The 22,273-nt window shown below is 44.9% G+C and overlaps 1 protein-coding gene across 3 annotated transcripts in view; it reads left to right on the forward strand.

Moving 5' to 3' along the window:
- Positions 1 to 22,273, forward strand: part of LOC117415070 (IQ motif and SEC7 domain-containing protein 3-like) — a 59,768-nt gene that overhangs the window by 25,586 nt on the left and 11,909 nt on the right. For all 3 annotated transcript variants that reach the window (XM_059026905.1, XM_059026906.1, XM_059026907.1), the window contains 7 exons: positions 5,814 to 6,853; positions 10,931 to 11,092; positions 13,327 to 13,449; positions 15,483 to 15,649; positions 19,161 to 19,300; positions 19,569 to 19,694; positions 20,342 to 20,441. In XM_059026905.1, coding sequence (XP_058882888.1) covers positions 5,814 to 6,853; positions 10,931 to 11,092; positions 13,327 to 13,449; positions 15,483 to 15,649; positions 19,161 to 19,300; positions 19,569 to 19,694; positions 20,342 to 20,441 — 1,858 coding nt within the window. The remainder of the gene's footprint in view (positions 1 to 5,813; positions 6,854 to 10,930; positions 11,093 to 13,326; positions 13,450 to 15,482; positions 15,650 to 19,160; positions 19,301 to 19,568; positions 19,695 to 20,341; positions 20,442 to 22,273) is intronic.

Below are 22,273 nucleotides of genomic sequence, written 5' to 3' on the forward strand. Positions count from 1 at the left end.
GCCCTCAGTAGGGACAGGGCAGGGAGAGACTCTCAGGGCTTGAAGCAGGATTTCAGTATGCTCCCTGTGATTCAGTGTTTCACATTCCATTTATTCCTCAGAGCCCCAAGAGGGCTGTGGGATCCCGCAGTCGCGTAGAGTTTATTGTTGTCATTTTGTTTTTTTTGTTGTGCTTACTGTAGGAATAGTTCACATGTTCCCTGTGCTTCAGTGTGTCTGCTTGATTAATGGGCAGATCCCTCTCCTCGTTTGTGCTGTGGTGTGAAGTGCTGTTGTGTGAAGTCACTTTTTAACATCACCACTTTTTAGTTCAAGCCTTTTGCTGCTTCAATACACATCCGTCACCCTGCGCTGAGAAATCAAATTAATGTTATCGACCATTTTCCGCAAGTGTTAATTATTTTATTTATATGAAAGCAGTCTGTAGCACTGTAACACATTAACAAAACCTATTTTCAATTTGAAAGCAGTTTTGCATATAGAGATTGTTTCATTGGCTTAAATGTTTTATTCTGAGCTGTCTTTAATTAATTTAACAGAATGGTAGCTAAGCCAAGTTGAATTAATAAAATACATGGATGGACTTTGGTAAACTCTCCACAGAACAAACAGGTTTGTAAATTGTGTTATATTGTTCTAGATGTGCCTGTAAGTATTGACACGCCTACTAGCTATTAGCTGTCATTAATTACTGAAAATACATAGTTTTTATCATTTAGACAAAAATGTAAAATTAACAATAATACATTTAAAAAAGAAACTATTGACACTAACACCCTTTGAGTGTACTGGTTTTTTTTGTTTGTTTTTGTTTTGTTTGTTTTTTTTTTAATTTAGTCGTCGCCAATTATTTTACCCCGATTTTCACCCCAATTTAGTATGCCCAATTATTATCTGTATCCCCGGCTCACCGCTCGCAACCCCCCCGCCGACTTGGGAAACGGAGGCTGGAATACGCGTCCTCCGAAACGTGCTCCTGCCAAGCCGTCATTTTTCGCACTGTAGATCCACAGCAATGCCACCAGACCTATAGTGCCGGAGGACAACACAGATCTGGCGGCTCCGCTGCAGAGCCACAGGCGCCCTATCGGCCACAGGGGTCGCTGATGCGCGGTGAGCCGTGGATTCCCCTGCCGACCTAAGCCCTCCCTACCCGGGCAGCGCTCAGCCAATTGTGCGCCGCCCCTTAGGAACTCCCGGTCACGGTCAGCTGTGACATGGCCTGGATTCGAACCTGCGATCTCCAGGCTATGGGGCACATCCTGCACTCCTCCCGGGCGCCTTTACTGGATGCGCCACTCGGGAGCCCCCGAGTGTACTGTTTTTATTATAGATTGCTCAGGATATTTGACCCAATCAGAGCACCGGTTTCACATTCTGTATTCCACGAGAGATACCCTGTTGATGACATCATCAGCCGTGCCCAGTTTTGACCGTGCTGTATTCTTCATAAAATCATACCTTAAGTTCGCCGTCCTATAACCCAATATTTCACTTTAGTCTGTCCTCCTTTGGGTTTATCCCGGCTCATTGATGACTTGTCCCAGCATGCACCAGTCTGGTGGGATATCTTTGACTTCTCAGCGGATCAGTTCTGCTTGAATGCTGCCTTCATTCAGATTGAGTCTCGTCATCACGACCCGTCTGCAATGAAGAGGAGCACGGCTTCATTGGCAGTTTGGGTTCTTAAATGACTACAGTATATAGCAGATACACCTCGCCCCTCTGCTTGAATTACACAGAGCAACCTCCTTTAGGGGCTTTCATTCATGAGCAGATTAACTCCCTCAGTGAGGTCCTCATGCTCAAACAATAAGATGCATTTCTTAAAGATAGCAATGGGACTGGTTTCTATAATCAGTATTGCTTGTGTTGGACTTGTGGTTATTTGCACCGCTCGTTCACAAAGAAAAAGCCAGCCATGGAGCAGCACAAATCAGACTGGTGTTTGACAGGACGACGTTGCGGCTTCATTGACAATGTGTTGTGAAGAAGGACTCTTTGAGATCTGAGGAAGCTGTAAACTACTCAGCTCAAGAAGAGTCCTGTTTCAGAGTGACGTTATTCAAGGGCTTTTCAAAGCAGTGTTAACTACGCCTTTCTCGTCTTCTTCTTTCTTCTTAGCGTGAGCAACATTATTTCCTTTACTTCCATTATTAGGAACTGTCAACATGGAAAGTAACACAGCTGCTGCTGTAGTTTGTCCCTGTAAGCGGCAGGAATTCAGATACAATGTGTTATAAAAGATGCAGTTTTAACGTGTACATTGGCCAGCTCTAAAGTTGAATGTGACAACAACAGCCAGGATACAATACTGATTTGGTTATTTCTCCCAAACTGTGACAATCGCTTACTTAGATTTGGGGATTTTGCTCCCGAGAAGCCTTTGTGTTTCTTTATAATTGTGTTGATCTCTAGTTTCTACAAACATTCTGCTGTCCTCAGTCATTCCGGTCATTTTTATTCACACGCTAATGAAAACACTTTCGATTTAATTTCTGACATCTTTATTTTGAGGGAACACTAACTTTCATAAAAGATTACAAGTAGTTTGAATTACTTTGCCCAATATTAAAAGTGAAGAAACAAAACCTCCAAAGCAGGAATAATATTTCATTTTTTAAGTTATTCAAATGAGTATAAAAAAGAAATACTACAGTCATTTAAACAGCCTGCTTCATGTATAATTGAACAAAGACTGAATCTCTCAAACACTGGCAAAGCAAATATGAAAGATTGTTAGTATTGTGAACGTCGCTCTCAGCACAGAAAAACCATTTGTAGTTTGTCGTGGCTGAATTGCGTAGAGCGGAATGATTAATCAGTAAACAAGATTGGAAGATTAACAGTACATTAGAATTCAATCAAGACCCTTCCAATCTAGTATTGCAAATGAATTCACATCTCCGTCGTACATTTAACCCTTAGCAATAATCCCTGGCACAAAGAGAATCGCTAGAGAATATAGACTGAAGGCAAGGGTTAGGGATAGCAGACCGGTCTGTATTGCTGGTCCATTCCAAAGTGGGGTAATGCTGCTGTTATCAATGAAGATACTGGCTCGGTCCTACCCTGATGCAGGGCAATGCAATGCCAGTGGATAGAACAGTTGTGCTCAAAGTTGGGGGCTCGGAGAGTCAGTAAGGGAGGCGTGACTATTACTATAGGCAGCTCTGTAAAAAGGTAAATGTTTTTTTTTTTTTTTTTTTTTTAAAAGGATAGAAAATTTGAAATAAATACATAAATGACCGCTAATTAGTCCAGGTTCTCACCTTTCAAATGAGCCATTGACGATAACTGTAGAACCAGAGAAATGATGTTTGAAGTGGCGAGTGTGTCAGTGAAGCGAGACGAAATGGCGGCTTCCATGTATTTATATTTTAACAGTGTTTTTCCCAGATTTAATGTAAATCGTGTATTTATTTCCTAGATTTAACCCCCCAAAAAGTTCTGATTTAGCTCAATACATAAATGTTAACAAACACATTCTTAAAAGTTTTGAAATGTGTACGTCTTTTTTGGTAGAATGCAGAGGAGGTGGGGAAGTGGAGAAATTGGCTCTCGGAGTGCAAGGGCAGCTCTGCAGCACACAATGCCAAATCAAACGCTTCAATGGGCTCATTTAGCTTCAGATAATGTTCTTCAGATGTATCTATTAGCTAAATGTTGACTCACCCAGTTTAAAGAAAGATTTATAGACTGGTTTTAAATGTTACAATTACGATACGCATTTAGGTCACAAACTCCAGGGCACCTGTCACACCAACAAACTGGCAACGTGATCAGTCAGGCAGGCAAATAAAGTGGTCAGTTTACTGGGTGATTTATTGAGGGTTTTGCAACATCACCAGTTTTTACTTGTAAAAAGAAAGTGATGCCATTGCAGCACTCTGTTGTAATAGCTTGGAATGAGTTTGGCCCAATGTCTTCTTATTCAGTGTTGAAAGCCACAGATGAATAAATCGCTATCATGTTTTAGAGGCATCATTTTGTAAGACTAACTCAGGAAGCGTGCTGCAGTCAAATCTGCTGTAAAGTGGAATGGCATGGTCGATTGTGTCACTAGCCAAGGACATATTGCACAGTGATTAAAATAAGGCAACATTGTCTGAGTCTGCTGGCAACAGTTGTTAGGGTCATCGGTAGAAAAAAATATATTAAAACATGACTCAACTGTGGACAATAGGCATGCAAAATTAAGATTTATTTAAAGTACACTGCAATAATTCAGGTCCAGGTTGCTCCTTTTCATTTGGTGACAGATGAAATTGTCTAGATTATAATGCCTGCTTTCCTGATATCCATCTGTCATCCTCCGCAAAGCCGGGGGAAATGGCAAATTGAAAGTTTAGAGGCTTAATACTGAGGCAGCTTTCCACGCGGAGTGCTTAAGTCTGGGACTGAATCTGTGAGGAGAGAGGGCTGAAAAGCAGCCACCAGCAGTTTAAAAAGAGAATAGAAGAAGATACACATTCCTGCATGGTTGAAATGAGCCCCTGGTGTTGCTTACGGCTCCCCTCGTTATGGTTGCATTGTTTGAAATACGCTCGTCTGTGTCGTGACGCTGCCTCAAGGGCTCTTCCTGGTTAAATCAATAAGACTGAAGGGCTCCCGAGTGGTGCATCCAGTAAAGGCGCTCCACGTGCAGTGCAGAATGCGCCCTATAGCCTGGAGATTGCAGGTTCGAATCCAGGCTATGCCATTGCCGACCGTGACCGGGGGTTCCTAGGGGGCGGCGCACAATTGTCAGAACGCCGCCCGGGTAGGAAGTGCTTAGGTCGGCAGGGCAATCCACGGATCACCACGCACGAGCGACTCCTGTGGCTGATAGGGCGCCTGCAGGTCTGCAGTGGAGCCATTCAGATCTGTGTTGTCCTCCGGCACTATAGGTCTGGTGGCTTCGCTGTGGATCCGCAGTGTGAAAAATGACGGATTGGCAGGAACACGTTTCGGAGGACTCCTTTTCAGTCTCCTTTTCCCAAGTCGCCGGGGGGTTGCAGCAGTGAACCGGGATAAAATAATAATTGGGCATTCCAAATTGGAGAGAAAACCGGGGTAAAAACCATTGGCAGCGACTATAAATTAAAAAAAAAAAAACAAAACAATATTGCTGATGTTATGAGCCGTGGAGACACAGTGAAAACAGCCTTTACCTTTGTGACTCAAATCCTGAGCAAAGTGATTATCACAGCTGGCTCGGCATTGTGAAGACAGCATCTGCTCTCAGCTGCATAGCGTGCAGAGTGGCTGCTGGCCACTTACAGCGTAATGATGACTGAGGCAGATGAACAAGCTTACATGTAGTCTTATATTGTAATCCTTCATATTTTTGGCATTTTGTGTCCAACAAGAGGAGCTTGTGAACAGAAATACACGTTGAAGGCATGAGCTGAAATGTTTGTCTGCGTGACCTTGCTTACTATTAGTCATTCCCTGGGCTGTATTTCTTCACGGTAAAAAATGTCTAATTTCACGGCACTTCACGGTCTAAAAAAAGATATTTCACAATTAAACATATTTATTGAAGCAGAAAACTAGCCTTGTCAATAAAGCAAATGTTTTCTGCTGTAAAAGTATATTTACACTATTCTTTCAGAAACTGAGATTTTCACACAGAACTACAGCCTTAATTATACCTTATAGTGAAGGATTCAGTGCTATTGAAAGTATAGACAAACATAGTTAGGTTGAAGACTTGTATTGGAGGCGTTTGTACTAGAAAGCCAGGCTTCGACTGTCAACGATGGAAACACTGATGGCTTCTTTAACCTGGTTCCTAATGGCCCCCTGTTTGTTTGTCTGTTTTCCCGCAGATCGAAATGCTAGAGCACAAGTACGGGGGCCACCTGATCTCGCGCCGGGCGGCCTGCACCATCCAGACAGCCTTCCGGCAGTACCAGCTGAGCAAGAACTTCGAGAAGATCCGCAACTCGCTGCTGGAGAGCCGCCTGCCACGCCGCATCTCCCTGCGCAAGCTGCGGGTGCATAACACGGAGGGCTTCTCCGCCGAGAAGCCCCTGATGGAGGGCTACAACTTCATGGGCATCCCCCTGGTGCGCTCGCCCTCCCTCCCTGCCACCATCAGCGGGGCTCTGACCGAGCTCGAAGACTCCTTCACTGAGCAGGTGCAGTCCCTGGCCAAGTCCATCGACGATGCCCTCAGCACCTGGAGCCTGAAGACCATGTGCTCCCTCCAGGACGTCAGCACCTACCAGACCTTCCACACAGCCGCACCGGGCCTGGGGGCCGGCTCGGTGGAGGCGGGGGAGGCGGGGGGGCAGGAAAGCTCGGTGGAGGAGGCCCGGCCGGACGCCCTGCCCCACAGCGGCAGCACCTTGATGATGGCTTTCAGGGATGTCACGGTCCAAATCGACAACCAGAACTTCTGCATGTCCTCTTCGCTCATGGAGTCCACCTCCCTCTCCCTGAGCAACTGCCTCCAGCAAGGTGGCCTGGAGGCGAAGGATGCTGTGGGGGAGCTGGAGCTCAAGGAGGGCCCCCAGGACCCTGGGGAGGACCTGAACGAGTTCCCCGCCCCACCGCCCAGCGAGGAGGAGGAGGAGGAGGAGCCACTGCTGACCCTGCAGAAGGTGGAGGACGCAGAACCAGGGGTGGAGGTGAAGAGGGCCGAGTCGGAGATGGCTGACAACAGCTCGGAGCAGACAAGCAGCAGCAGCACCTCCACCTCGGCCAAGTCTGCCTCCGAGGCGTCGTCCAAGGAGGCCCTGCAGGCCATGATCCTCAGCCTGCCCCGCTACCACTGCGAGAACCCGGCCAGCTGCAAGTCTCCCACCCTCTCCACCGATGTGATGAGGAAGCGGCTGTACAGGATCGGGCTGAACCTCTTCAACGTGTGAGTACACTGGCAGCTAGACCTCACAGCAAGCGGGGACCAGAGCCAGCAATCCTCCTGCACTTTAAACACCACACACCGTACTCTGTAGCAAGGCAAGTGTTCTGAGAGGGATACAACAATTGTAATGGTACAAAAACAAGCACAAGAAACTATTTAGTTGCAGGTATTGTTTTTTTAAGTCGTTTCTTGCCAGTTATAATTCTTTTATTCCTCTATGAAATCTACACTTGTTTCTACACCAGGGCCCTTACTCATAACATATACAGATTAAAGCAATAATAAACGCGTCCTCTGACAAGGCGTTTCCACTGCAAGGCAGCATTCAATGTAAGAGGGTTATTATGTCATCACTGCATCTCCTGTGGGGCAGAATGGGCAGGAATATAAATCCATACGTTCCACTGCCATGTGTGAAAGCTGATTGAAACGAGAGACACACTGTACACGCAGTAACAGCATTGCCATGTGTGAAAGCTGATTGAAATGAGAGACACACTGTACACGGTGTAACAGCATTGCCATGTGTGAAAGCTGATTGAAATGAGAGACACACTGTACACGCAGTAACAGCATTGCCATGTGTGAAAGCTGATTGAAATGAGAGACACACTGTACACGCAGTAACAGCATTGCCATGTGTGAAAGCTGATTGAAATGAGAGACACACTGTACACGCAGTAACAGCATTGCCATGTGTGAAAACTGATTGAAATGAGAGACACACTGTACACGCAGTAACAGCATTGCCATGTGTGAAAGCTGATTGAAATGAGAGACACACTGTACACGCAGTAACAGCATTGCCATGTGTGAAAGCTGATTGAAATGAGAGACACACTGTAAACGCAGTAACAGCATTGCCATGTGTGAAAGCTGATTGAAATGAGAGACACACTGTACACGGTGTAACAGCATTGCCATGTGTGAAAGCTGATTGAAATGAGAGACACACTGTACACGCAGTAACAGCATTGCCATGTGTGAAAGCTGATTGAAATGAGAGACACACTGTACGCGGTGTAAAAGCATTGCCATGTGTGAAAGCTGCACTCTCCCCTATGGAGAGCCCCTCTCCCCTTGCACTCCTGTGGGCTGGAGTTATAGAGACCCCAAGTACTAGACCACAGAGACACTGAATCCAGTATCATTGGGATTTCACTTTAACAGGATGTTCCTTCTACATGATTGTTTATTTCAGGGAACAGTTTGGTCAGGTTATGCAGTTCATACATAATTAAACACGTTTAGTCAGTGCCGTGGCTGGTTGTCTGGTAGTTAGCTGTGCTTCCACCTGAATGCTGCACAGATAGTGTGTTATTTTATTTTATTTATTTATTTTTTGTATTTAGTAGTCGCCATTTTTTTTTTTTTTTTTGCGTTTTCTCCCCAATTTAGTAGTGTCCAATTATTTTGTTTAGCTCAGCTCACCACTACCACCCCCGCGCTGACTCGGGAGCGGCGAAGACCAACACATGCTGTCTTCCGAAGTGTGTGCCGTCAGCCGACCGGTTTTTTACACACCGCAGACTCACCATGCAGCCAGCCAGAGCTACAGCGTCGGAGGACAGCGCAGCTCCGGGCAGCTTACAGGCAAGCTCTCAGGCGCCCGGCCAAACCACAAGGGTTGCTGATGCCCGGTGAGCCGAGGACACCCTGGCCGACCTAACCCTCCATCCCCCCGGGCAGCACTCGGCCAATTGTGCGCAGCCCCCTGGGAGCTCCTGTCCTCTGTCGGCAAAGGAATAGACTGGACTCGAACCGACAACCTCCAGGCTATAGGGTGCATCCTGCACTCTACGCGAGTGCTTTTACTATTTGTTGGTCTGGCAGGAGAAGCAGTCCAGCTTGTTCTAGGTGCTGTGCTGGGAGATGGCGAAGGTGCCATCATTTTGGAGCTCGCATCCTTTTGGGTTTGAGCAGCTGCACAAATTAGCAACACAGCTCTGTACCTTGTATTGCAATATTAAATACAGTGCCGTGAAAAAGTATTTGCCCCCTGTCTGATTTTCTGCATTTTTGCATATTTTTGACACTGAATGTTGTCAGATCTTCAACCAAAACCTAATATTAAATAAAAGGGACCCTGCGTGAACAAATAACACAAAAAATTGATACATATTTCAATTATTATTAAAGAAAGTTATGCAACACCCAATGCCCCTGTGTGAAAAAGTAATCGCCCCCTTAGACTCAATAACTGGTTACGCCAATTTTAGCAGCAATAACTGCAATCAAACGCTTCCTGCAGTTATTGATTAGTCTCTCACAGCGCTGTGGAGGAATTTTGGCCCACTCCTCCATGCAGAACTGCTTCAACTCAGTGACATTTGTGGGTTTTCGAGCATGAACTGCTCGTTTCAGGTCCTGCCACAACATCTCAATGGGGTTTAGGTCTGGACTTTGTTTACTCCATTCCAAAACTTTAAATTTCTTGTTCTTCAACCATTCTGATGTAGGCTTGTGTGTTTCGGATCATTGTCTTGCTGCATGACCCAGCTGCGCTTCAGCTTCAGCTCACGGACGGATGGCCTGACATTCTCCTGTAGAATTCTCTGATACAGAGCAGGATTCATGGGTCCTTCAATGATGGCAAGGCGTCCAGATCCTGATGCAGCAAAGCATCCCCAAACCATGACACTGCCACCACCATGCTTGACCATTGGTATGAGGTTCTTACTGTGTAATGCAGTGTTTGGTTTTTGCCAGACATAACGGGACCCATGTTGGCCAAAATGTTCCACTTTTGACTCATCTGTCCATAGAACATTGTTCCAGAACTCTTGAGGATCATCCAGGTGTTTTTTGGCAAACTTGAGACGAGTATTCATGTTCTTCTTCTTATTATTTGTTTATTTATCCAAGGCGACTTACAGAGACTCTGGTGTGTGAACTATGCATCAGCTGCGGAGTCACTTACAAATACTTTTCACCCGAAAGACGGAGCACAAGGAGGTTAAGTGATTTGCTCAGGGTCACACAATGAGTCAGTGGCTAAGGTGGGATTTGAACTGGGGACCTCCTGGTTACAAGCCCTTTTCTTTAACCACTGGACCACACAGCCTACTTAGTGAGCAATGGTTTCCGCCTTGCTACTCTGCCATGAATCCCATTTTTGCCCAGTGTCTTTCTGATGGTGGAGTCATGAACACTGACCTTAGCCGAGGCAAGAGAGGCCTGCAGATCCCTGGATGTTGTTCTAGGGTTCTTTGTGACTTCCTGGATTTTACGCCTTGCTCTTGAAGAGATTTTGGCAGGATGGCCACTCTTTTTACAATGTGAAAAATGTGCAAAAATGCAGAAAATCAGACAGGGGGCAAATACTTTTTCACGGCACTGTATATATATAATTTTTTTTAAATGTTTTTTTTTTGTTTTTCACAAAAAAAGAGATTTCAAAATGCACATTAAAAGATGTATATAGTAAGCTGTGGCAAAATATCGACCTGTCTGATATTTACCCACACCCCAGATAATCGTAAATCAGCATTTTATATGTGACGTTATCTAAATAAATGTACATTCTGGGTGGCAAAATGCACAATTTGAAATGACATTTACAAATTATACACACAATAGATATTCCCATTATTTTTTATTTCCATTTGACTGCTGCTCGCTGATGGGAGAGCCATCTCCCTGTTCGCTAATAGTTTCCATAACAGCGAATTATGCTTCCATTCATTTTTCTTGATCTCATTAACATTCATTTTGATTAATGAGTTCCCCTTATCTAGTCGTTGAGACAGGAAGTGATGTACGTGATGTGCTACAATTAAGCTTTTTAATGAGAAATGAGTTCATTAACCACCTCATCAACTCAATATCAAAGCATTATTAGATTGATTTTATTAACACATTCTATCTCAAAATCACAGCTACTAAAGCTGTCATTACTATACCGTGAGTTCGAAACAATAACGCTGATGTTTGAACCCCCCTAAGTCTCATATCATCCCCTAATGCACATGACCTTGTATCACATTACAACAGAGAAACGAAGCTCGTTAGTTAAGTGAAGTGTGAGAGCCCAGGGCTGTGTGGAGAATGGCATTTCTGTCTTTATTTCTCCTCCAGGAACCCGGTCAAAGGGATCCAGTTCCTGATCTCGCGGGGCTTCATCCCGGACACGCCCATCGGAGTGGCGCACTTCCTGCTGCAGCGGAAGGGGCTGAGCCGGCAGATGATTGGAGAATTCCTGGGGAACAGCAAGAAGCAATTCAACCGGGACGTGCTGGAGTGGGTATCTGAGCTGTGCAGGGATACACAGAGACACACAGGGCTCCTGTACACAGAGACACACAGGGCTCCTGTACGCTGAGACACACAGGGACACAGAGACACACAGGGACTCAGAGACACACAGGGCTTCTGTACACAGAGACACACAGGGCTCCTGTACACAGAGACACACAAGGCTCCTGTACACAGAGACACACAGGGTTCCTGACAGAGTTTTATATCGGAGTAAACAAACACCAAAAAGTTGGATTCCAGAAAGATTTTTGACTATGGCATACTCTAGACCATCCATTTGTTTCTTCAGGGTAGAGTTCATAAGAGTTCAAAACTGAAAGAGTGCTCGCTAATGTGTTGATGTTTGGGGCCATTGAGAACAAGAGCCTCTGTTACTGCTGGTGTTCACAGAGCTCTGATGCAATGAGGTCAGTGCGACAGAGCAGCTCCACTCCATTGATCTCGCAGTGCATGATTGCAGAAGAGCCTCAATAACTGTGAAGTGGGGCGGAGAAGATGCACGACGGTCCCCAGATACTGACACTTACTGTCCAGCTCAGCCACTTACTGGCTCTGTAGTACAGTATGTGACATGCTTGCACCTCACAGCCCCCCCCACCCCCGCTCCATTAACAGAGGGCAGTGTGAACCAGGCTCCCCTCGACCGCATTTCATCCAGGGCACGCGAGGTAGAGAGTGCTTTGAGAAAGCATTGGAAATAATGGCCGATGCTCACTGATTCTGTTGGGCTACATTTCCAAATGAATCTGCATGTGTAATTAAGCAGGCCTCCTGGACCTTATCCAGCTGTGCTTTGTTTCCAGGAAACAATACAATTTCAACACATTCCCAGCTGCAGATGGGAACTCTGCATGTGTATTCAATCTTTCATCCATACATCACATACATCACTTTTACATTTGGATTACTCTGTAGAGCGCAGCGTTTATTGAAACACATTATAGTTCTTATACACCAGGGAACTGCATTCTCACAGTGTAGTGTGTATAGTTTGTAATAGTAATGGAATCAACAGGCAGATGCATGCATATTTGATAAAGATCTCAGCTCTATTCAGTGAGTCCTCGGTTTTCAAAGTAATTTCCTTTCGTCTTCTCTGCTCTGCAGTCGTGCATTGTTTTCAGGGAAATCCAGGTTCCAACCAGAGAAAGAAAGAAAGAAAGATGATGAGGGTCTTCAAAGAAGTTCAAAGGAGATTTTTTTGTTTCGTTTTTGTAATTAACTCCCAGTGGATGTGAAATTGAATTGCATTAAAGAATTGATCGTAGCTTTCAAGTGGAGCTTGTTTTGCATTCATCAGTGCCTTTCTTCGTTGGAGGCTTGTTTGAATTAATATCAGATGTTTTTTCTTTCCACAGTAACGTGTCTGAGAGGTGTCCTTAAATAATCCCATTACAATCTAGAAAGCATTAAAGTCCTACAAGCCTTATTCCACACAGGTTGTGAATCGACAGGGTTTGGGTTGCACTGTGCTGTTCACATTCTAGAACACAGCGTCACGGAATTCCAAAGGCTCGGAGTAGACCACAGTGTGCGAAGTTGGAGAGATTGCCAGGCTTTCATCTAGTCATGAGTGAAAGGGTTTGTCTGTGTGTCTATTTATATTCTCTCGATATACTTACAAAGTTGTTTCCTCTAGATATACCAGCTGTTTCAGAGTTACACTCTGCACCTTCATCCGTGTGGTCATTTGGCCTTCATGGTGACGTTGTATTTGTTATCAAGTCTGTGTACCCCAGGAGATCTGGAATCAGAGTATAATGTCAGGTGCACTGCTGTATGAGAAACGAGGGTCAATAAGGGTTTATGCAGCCTGGAAATCAGTGTAGTTTGGATGCATTACATCTCTGTCAACACTGCCAATCTTTTAATGAACCACTGGATATTACAGTGCAGGCTTGTTTTCACTGTTTCACTCAGCCCTTTATCTCAGTGTAGCTGCCTGGCCTATATGGAATACTACTAAGCGGTCTGTAATTCAATTCAATTTAATGTGTTAATGTAACATTACTGGTTTCTGTCTGCAGACCTCTGTGGAACTGTCATATAGGCTAGTCCATGCAGGTGGATGTTGTGTTCTGTCTGGCTTCCAGCTAACCTCACTGGATCTCTCTCTCCCCCCTTTCCCTTTATCTCCCCCCTTCCCTCTTCCTCCTCCCTCCTTCCCCTCGCTCCCCCTCTCCTCCCTGCACTGCCCCCTTCTCTCTCCTCTGCAGCTGTGTGGTGGATGAGATGGATTTCTCCGGGATGGAGCTTGACGAAGCTCTCAGGAAGTTCCAGGCGCACATCCGTGTTCAAGGGGAGGCCCAGAAGGTGGAGCGGCTCATCGAGGCGTTCAGGTACAGGGGTGGAGGTGGGGGTGGGGGGGTTGGGTTATTTAACAGTATTCTGTAGTTTGGATGGTGTGCTACCATTGTGACTGCCTAGAGCCGCACATACTGTATCTAGTAAACTATTTCAGATACAGACCTCTTATTCAGTGTTATGGGACCTAATGTTACTCTTCACCTTGACCTAGTATAGATACCGTATGGTGGTCATGTAACCATTTGGTTTACGGTTGATAAAACCCAAACGCTTCACACTCATGCACAGCAGTGCTGTAGGAGAAGCTCCATGAAGGGAGGACCAGATGAGAGTGTGAAATCAAATGCAGATTGAACTCCTTTCCCTCAACAGTGGGATTTTCAAAGGCAGTTGTGACTGTTTGATGTGTTTTGACATTTTGACGTGTGAATAAAGATGGGTCGATGCACGCTGTAGTTAGCGAATCACAGGGCAGGGTAGCGCTGCGCATTTCATTCGACGGCTTCTTCTTTTGTTAACACGGCTGACATTTGCCTTTGTTTCCTGAATTCATCGCAATTCACAGCGTCTCAACAGGAGGGTTTTATCAGTGCTCATCAATGTCAGCGTCTCTGTAAACAACATAAAGTTTCAGGAAATAAAACAAAATAATCAATGTGGGGACAGAAATGTCAGTTGGGTTTGATAATAAAGTTACAAAGGCAAAACAAAACACTGAATCTGGAGGATAATGTCAGCTCATTACATAGGCCAGTGCCTGGGTATAAGCATCCACATCAACAGAGCTTTATCAAACCAAATAGGTCACTGCACTTCCTGAATATAGAATATACTGACTGTACAAAGGCACAGATTCCCACCTGACTTTACCACTGTCAGCCCCCCTGAACTGAACTTCCAGCATCAATGCAAGACAATCAGAAACATCAGCTCTGAGAAGATGTGGAGCGTTGATGTCTGCAGAGATCTGCCTCACAGAGGCCAGGCTCTGCCCAGTTGAGTCACTCATCCTGTCACACTGCAGTGGAATCTCTGTCACACTGCACTGGTGTGACTACAGCTCACTGCACTGGAGTCTCTGTCAAACTGCACTGGTGTAACACCCTGCTGGTAATACAATAGCAGGATGAGGACATGAATTGTGCAATAAATATGACAATCTGCAATACTCTGCTTGTAATTCACACCATGCTGCAAGTCCGTTACAATGGAAATGAATGTGATATTCTGAGCTGTTAGTAGGAGGGTGGGGGTTGTGTGCTTGTTATAAATACAAATGTATTACAGTGAAAAGAACTGGGCTGCCAAAATTGAACAGACAGGCCATTATGTAGCGGTGCTTGTGTGATAAATGAACACATATACACACATATGCACACTGACTGGAACACACACACTCTCACACACATACACACACACACAAAGACTCTCTATCACATATACACACACTGACTGGCACACACACATGCGCACACATGCACGCCCACACACACATGTACACATACACACACACACACACACCCTCTCTCTCTCTGCTAGAAAACTCTACTCAGATTGAAGCTGCTGAAATCGTCTGGAAAATTCTGCAAAGTAATCGTACAGGAGATGAGGAACTTGGCTGCAGTGTGCCTCCTTGTGGTTAAAATAAAAACTGCAACCACCATGTATAACTATCCCTGCACCCAGGGTCATTAAAATCAATGTGCAGTCTGCGAAGCACCGGTCATTTACTGACGCCTGACTGGCAGAGCCACTGAAGAGTATGTCGTGTGTTAGGGTTACTGTTACGATGGATATTTGTCACGTGACAGTGGTACTAAGAATATTTAATGCTAACTCCTATGACTAGTTTCTCCCCATTAGCTTTTTGCTTCTTAATCCTCATTAATAATGTCTCTCCCCTCATTTTTTGCCCCCCTTCTCCATCTCTCCCCTGCCTCCCCTATTCTCCCCATCATCTCCCCCTCTCCCTTTCCCCCTTTCCTCATCCTCTCTTCCTTTCTTATCTCTCCTCCCCCTCTCCCCTCCTCCCTTCCTCTCTCTCCTCCTCCCCTCTCTCCTGCAGCCAGCGTTACTGTATATGTAACCCGGACGTGGTTCAGCAGTTCCACAACCCTGACACCATCTTCATCCTGGCCTTCGCCATCATTCTCCTCAACACTGACATGTACAGCCCCAACATCAAGGCAGACCGCAAGATGATGCTAGAGGACTTCATTCGCAACCTGCGTGGTGAGTCTGCCTGTCTTCATTCACAACCTGGCAGTGAGTCTGCCTGGCATCATTCACAACCTGGCAGTGAGTCTGCCTGGCATCATTCACAACCTGGCAGTGAGTCTGCCTGTCTTCATTCACAACCTGGCAGTGAGTCTGCCTGTCTTCATTAACAACCTGCGCGGTGAGTCTATCTGTCTTCATTCACAACCTGGCAGTGAGTCTGCCTGTCTTCATTCACAACCTGCGCGGTGAGTCTATCTGTCTTCATTCACAACCTGGCAGTGAGTCTGCCTGTCTTCATTCACAACCTGCGCGGTGAGTCTGCCTGTCTTCATTCACAACCTGCGCGGTGAGTCTGCCGGTCTTCATTCACAACCTGCGCGGTGAGTCTGCCTGTCTTCATTCACAACCTGCGCCGTGAGTCTGCCTGCCATCATTCACAACCTGGCAGTGAGTCTGCCTGTCTTCATTCACAACCTGCGCGGTGAGTCTGCCGGTCTTCATTCACAACCTGCGCCGTGAGTCTGCCTGCCATCATTCACAACCTGGCAGTGAGTCTGCCTGTCTTCATTCACAACCTGCGCGGTGAGTCTGCCGGTCTTCATTCACAACCTGCGCGGTGAGTCTGCCGGTCTTCATTCACAACCTGCGCGGTGAGTCTGCCTGACATCATTCACAACCTGCGCGGTGAGTCTGCCTGTCCTCATTCACAACCTGCGCTTAGTCTGCCTGTCTTCATTCACAACCTGCGCGGTGAGTCTGCCTGTCTTCATGCACAACCTGCGCGGTGAGTTTGCCTGTCTGCCTGCCCTGCCCTAGGTCTTAGGAACTGCTCTCACAAATCTGATGAAACCACATGGATATTAGATACAACATGGTACAACTGTCCCTTTATAGTCTTAGCTAGCTAGATACAGATACTGTATATATATATATATATGTATATATATATATATATATATATATAGAGAGAGAGAGAGAGAGAGAGAGAGAGAGAGAGAGAGCGAGAGAGAGAGAGAGAGAGAGAGAGAGAGAGAGAGAGAGATTAATAGAGCCTCCTCCCATTGAAATCCACAATTGGAGAAAACTGGACTGCAACTCCCGTTTGAAAATCAATATCCAGAGCAATATATAAAAAGTTTATATTTTACTTATTCATGTACTCATTCATCAATAAGTACACTTTTTATCTCGGTGCTTACGCGTTTCAACAATTCTGCCCTCCTCAGGGCAAATTCCTGGATATGCCATGACTGTACTTATTAATCTCGACATGAATAAGTCAGATATAAACTTTTGATATATTGCTTTGGATATTGATTTTCGAATGGGAGTTCCAGTCCAGTTTTCTCCGATCGTGGATTTCTACGGGAGGAGGTTCTATTAATCTACAGCTGTCCCGAAGCACCTCGACACTGAAGGTGTGAGACATCATTGTAGCTCTGGCATCTACATATATACAAATAGATAGGTTGATAGATAGATAGACAGATAGATAGATATTGAGATATCAGTGCCTTACAAGTTTAACAGCATAAACACTTCAATACAAATATGATTAGCACATGTTTAATTTCCTTTAGGCCATGCATGCAAAACACTAAAAGTGGCCACCGCTAAATCCTAGAACATACAATGTATCACTCTCTAAAGCTATATAGCTATATATATATATATATATATATATATATAAGTGAGAAATCATTTTAAGAATATGCTTACCCTCTGATATATGAAAGTGTAGTTGTAGAATATAATGTGAAGACAGGAATTGTCTTCAGAAGCAGAGAGCAAACAGCTTTTTCAGAGATCCTCAGAGCATGGACCACACAACCTGTAGTTAGCAAGTTGAGGGATACTTGTCTGAGATCTTGCCTCAACATTTATAGAACTTTTTCTCTCCTTCATACATCAGAAATCTTAATTAAATCTAGACATTAATCTGCCTTGACAGCTCTCCTTTTCATGTGAACAGTGCATTCAGAAAAACTCTGGTAACTATAAGATTAATTGGCCATGATTCCACCGCCCCTTAATTTCCAAAATATGTGATGTGAACTTTCGAACTGATGTTATTCTCTTCAGTACCAGGGAGTTCCTTAATATAGAATATATTAATATAGAATACAAGTGAATACGATACAAGTATATATATATATATATATATATATATATATATAGAGAGAGAGAGAGAGAGAGAGAGAGAGAGAGAGAGAGAGAGAGAGAGAGAGAGAGAGAGAGAGAGAGAGAGAGATCTTAATATATAATATCAACTTTGGTTTAAAATATATTTCCCTCAATGTCAAAAACATTCTTTTCAGTAGGTTGTCTTTATTTCATATATAGCTGTGGTTTAACAAAATAATATTGGATAAAGGCTGCTAGAAGGTTCATGGCAAACTTCTAAGTCTGCAATTGTAGATCCAATTATTTTCACTTAAGGCCAGGCTATTCAAAACATAGTCAAATGTAACAGTCTCATGTTAGCTATTTATTCAATTCCAGACAACCTGCTTTCCTGCCAAGGTTAGTTCTAATTAATATGAAACTCTACTGTAAGCATTTCCCCAGATCTAAGACACTACTCCCACACTATTGCTCCCACTCATATCTTTTGCCAAGTTCTCTTTAATTGCTATAATATAATGAAGCAATGGACCATTGACATTGAAAGATCAATCATTATGAAGGCCTTGGATTTAAAGGGTTGATGACCAGTGAGTCTTGCTTCAGTTGCCAGGATTTATTTCCTCCATTTACCCGTGCATGGTACTGCTTTGCTTCAAGCAAGCAAGGGCAAGGTTACCAAATTAATTACATTTCTTTAGCCAGTCTACTATGTTCTTAACACAGACTGGTACCTTCATGCTTTTATTAAAGTTATTAGAATAGATCCGATTTTGCACTATGTTGTCTTATTTTCAAATTCTTATAATTGCTGTGCCATTATACTTCTGTGTTTCTTGTTACAGTAAAATCACAACCCACTTTTAGTTCAATTGTTCTGTTTCAATTGTACTCAAACGCATTGGCTCTTTTCATAGAGTCTGCTATTCTTTGCCTCACTTGATCGGAATGTTAAGGAGGCTCCATGCTTAGTTAAAAAAACTTCCAGCAGATCAGCCTGACGTTTCGATACAATGAACCTTCCATACAGACTCTTGCACAGATCTACTTATCTAAATCTTGTTAGCCGGGCTCCCATCTCTACATTCTCATTCCCATCATCAGTGGGAAAATTTCAAATAAATCAAACAACACCAACCTCCAGCATACCAATTAGGAGACATTACACCAACCCCCAAACATCGAAGAAGTCCTACACCACACAGCATAATGAAGAAATTGGGAAAGGCTTCTGGTGTAAATGCTTGACTAAGTTTGAAATTACAGTTGAGTTTCTTGAACCAGTTTAAGCTCTGACCAGGATAAACCAGTCCTGATCACTGCTTGGATTTCTAACAGGGATGTTTATCAGTGAAGATAAATAGCCCCAATTGATACAGACCCCCCACCCCCCACATAGGTGTGGACGATGGAGCGGATATCCCACGGGAGATGGTGGTCGGGATCTACGAGCGCATCCAGCAGAGAGAGCTGCGCTCCAATGAGGATCACGTGACCTACGTGACCAAGGTGGAGCAGTCCATCCTGGGGATGAAAACCGTGAGTCTGCAGAGAGAGGGGGAGAGGGGGAGAGGAGGGAAGGGAGAGAGGGAGAGGAGGAGAGGGGGAGATGGAGAGGGGGAGAGGGAGAGGAGGAGGGGGGAGGGAGAGAGGGAGAGAGGGGGGAGAGAGAGGGGGGAGGGGGGAGAGAGAGGGGGAGAGGGAGGGGGAGAGAGGGGGGGGAGGGGGGAGAGAGGGAGAGGGAATGGGGGAGGGGAGAGAGAGGGAGAGGGGAGAGGGGGGCTTGACGCTCTTCTCCTTTCTCCAGGTGCTGTCTGTCCCTCACAGGAGGCTGGTGTGCTGCAGTCGTCTCTTTGAGGTCGCCGACGTCAACAAGGCCCAGAAACAGGCAGCACACCAGAGAGAGGTGTTCCTCTTCAATGACCTGATGGTGGTAAGAGCAAGCTTGTGCTCTATAGACAGACAGAGAGAGGTAATGACCTGATGGTGGTAAGAGCAAGCTTGTGCTCTATAGACAGAAAACAAAACCGTCAGTAACAACACAATAAGGGGACTGTTATGATGTTCTGCTAAAAAGAAGCAAGACGACCTTGGCTATTATGAGGGGTTTTAATCTAGTATCGATTTTTTGTTTTTGTTAATACTAGATTAATTTAATCTGGCTGAGGTAAACTAAATGGTATCACTTTAGATTCCAGGACATACCAAACCATGTAATTACATTGTAATTACATTGTAATACCTTGTAATACCACCAATGAATCAGGCACTTACATGGTAATTGCTGGTACAATACGTGTCTAATTACATGGAAATGGCCAAATAATAATAAACATGTCCACTGTAGTTACCACTTCAGAGCAGGAACTATGATAGATATCTGGTTATTATAATGTCTATTCATGCCCTGTCAAATGTCTCTGTACATGCAGCTCCAGTGATCTTTGATTAAGTTCCCAGCTCTTACCCCAGGCTCTGTACATGCGGCTCCAGTGATCCTTTCTCTTTGATTAAGTTTCCAGCTCTTACCTCAGGCTCTGTACATGTGGCTCCAGTGATCCTTCCTCTTGGTTTCTGCAGATTCTCAAGCTGTGTCCAAAGAAGAAGAGCTCAGCCACCTACACATTCTGCAAGGCGGTGGCGCTCCAGGAGATGCAGTTTCACCTGTTTGAGAACGAGTGTAAGTGGAGGAGGGCTCCCCCATTGCAGGTTCCTTCTTCATGTTTCTAGTGCATCGTTTCTCTTCACCCTCTACCTGGTGTCCTGATCTTAAGTCTTTCCCCTATAACTTTACACCTCTGCAAGGTTAATTAGCACTCACACATTCATCTTAATGGGGCTATTAGGAGATCCATCACACTTTATTATCTATTGGGGGTGAAATCTACATCACCCTATCATAATGCGTATATTAATCAACTCCTTTCAACAGTAAAGTCATTGAAAGAGACTTCTAGTTGAAACCTTTGCCATTGAATTGATTTCATTTCTTTTAGCATTTTTCTTGGCTATAACAATGGTTGTCACTGTGCAAACCTTTTTTTTTCAATTGTGATCGGCAGATTCACTTAGGTGTTACTGGGAAGTCTCTGAACCTGTTTTTATAAAAACTACATTTCTTTTAATAAACTCTCCTCTTACCAGTAGCCTTTTGCATACTTAACCTTTACAAAAAGTGTTTGCTCAAAGCATTTCTTTTCATATGAAGATATTTTAAAGATATGAATCTATAAGGTTCACTGCAAGGTAATATTTCATAAATATTAATACTTAATAAATAATAAATAGACTGCAGTGTCAGTCCTGCAAATATGCCCCATAGTCTCTGTCATTGTAAAAGTTGGAACCTATCTAGAAATCCATACACTACCCAAATACACTCCTCAGAAAAATCAGTAGTGCATGAAGATATGCTGCTAACAGATGAAAATATTCACTTGTGATTAGGAGGGAAAGCACTAAAGCAGATTCTTCTCAATACAATTTCATAAAGCAGCATAAGAACTGGTGTAAAGCATAATTTATTGCAGAATTAAAACAGTTCAATTAGCCAGACGCAGATTTAGCCCCCTCCCACTCCTCCTCCTCCTCCTCCTCCTCCTCCTCCTCCTCCTCCTCCTCCTCCCACTCCTCCTCCTCCTCCTCCTCCTCCTCCTCCTCCTCCCACTCCTCCTCCTCCTCCTCCTCCTCCTCCTCCTCCTCCTCCTCCCACTCCTCCTCCTCCTCCTCCTCCTCCTCCTCCTCCTCCTCCCACTCCTCCTCCTCCTCCTCCTCCTCCTCCTCCTCCCACTCCTCCTCCTCCTCCTCCCACTCCTCCTCCTCCTCCTCCCACTCCTCCTCCTCCTCCTCCTCCTCCTCCTCCTCCTCCTCCCACTCCTCCTCCTCCTCCTCCTCCTCCTCCTCCTCCTCCTCCTCCTCCTCCCACTCCTCCTCCTCCTCCTCCTCCTCCTCCTCCTCCTCCTCCCACTCCTCCTCCTCCTCCTCCTCCTCCTCCTCCTCCTCCTCCTCCTCCTCCCACTCCTCCTCCTCCTCCCTCCTCCTCCTCCTCCTCCTCCTCCTCCTCCTCCTCCTCCCACTCCTCCTCCTCCTCCCTCCTCCTCCTCCTCCTCCTCCTCCTCCTCCTCCTCCTCCGACTCAGGGCTTTGTTGTTATTTATACTTTAGAAAGCAGCTTCCTGCCTGTCGTTTGGCAGCACAATCTCTAATCACACCTCCTTTACCAATTGAATTGACACTTTGCTTTGAAATTCATCATTTTTCAAGATTGCACGTCTAAATCATCATTAGTTTAAAAAAGCGCAGCCTAGGCAAAGGAGATCCCAGTGAAAAACAAAGGAAGGCTGCTCTTCTCCCCCATGATCAGTGAGACAATCTGTAAGCAGTACAGATCGGACCAGTCAGAGGCTCATTTCAATAAAGTGCTTTGCCTCGATCAAACAGGCAGAGTAAACAGACTAATTCATTGTGTCCATCAGAAACCCGCTCTATTATATTTTGTTCCTAGAGCTGCTCT

The sequence above is a fragment of the Acipenser ruthenus genome, chromosome 7, assembly GCF_902713425.1.
Source record: "Acipenser ruthenus chromosome 7, fAciRut3.2 maternal haplotype, whole genome shotgun sequence".
NCBI lineage: Eukaryota > Metazoa > Chordata > Actinopteri > Acipenseriformes > Acipenseridae > Acipenser > Acipenser ruthenus.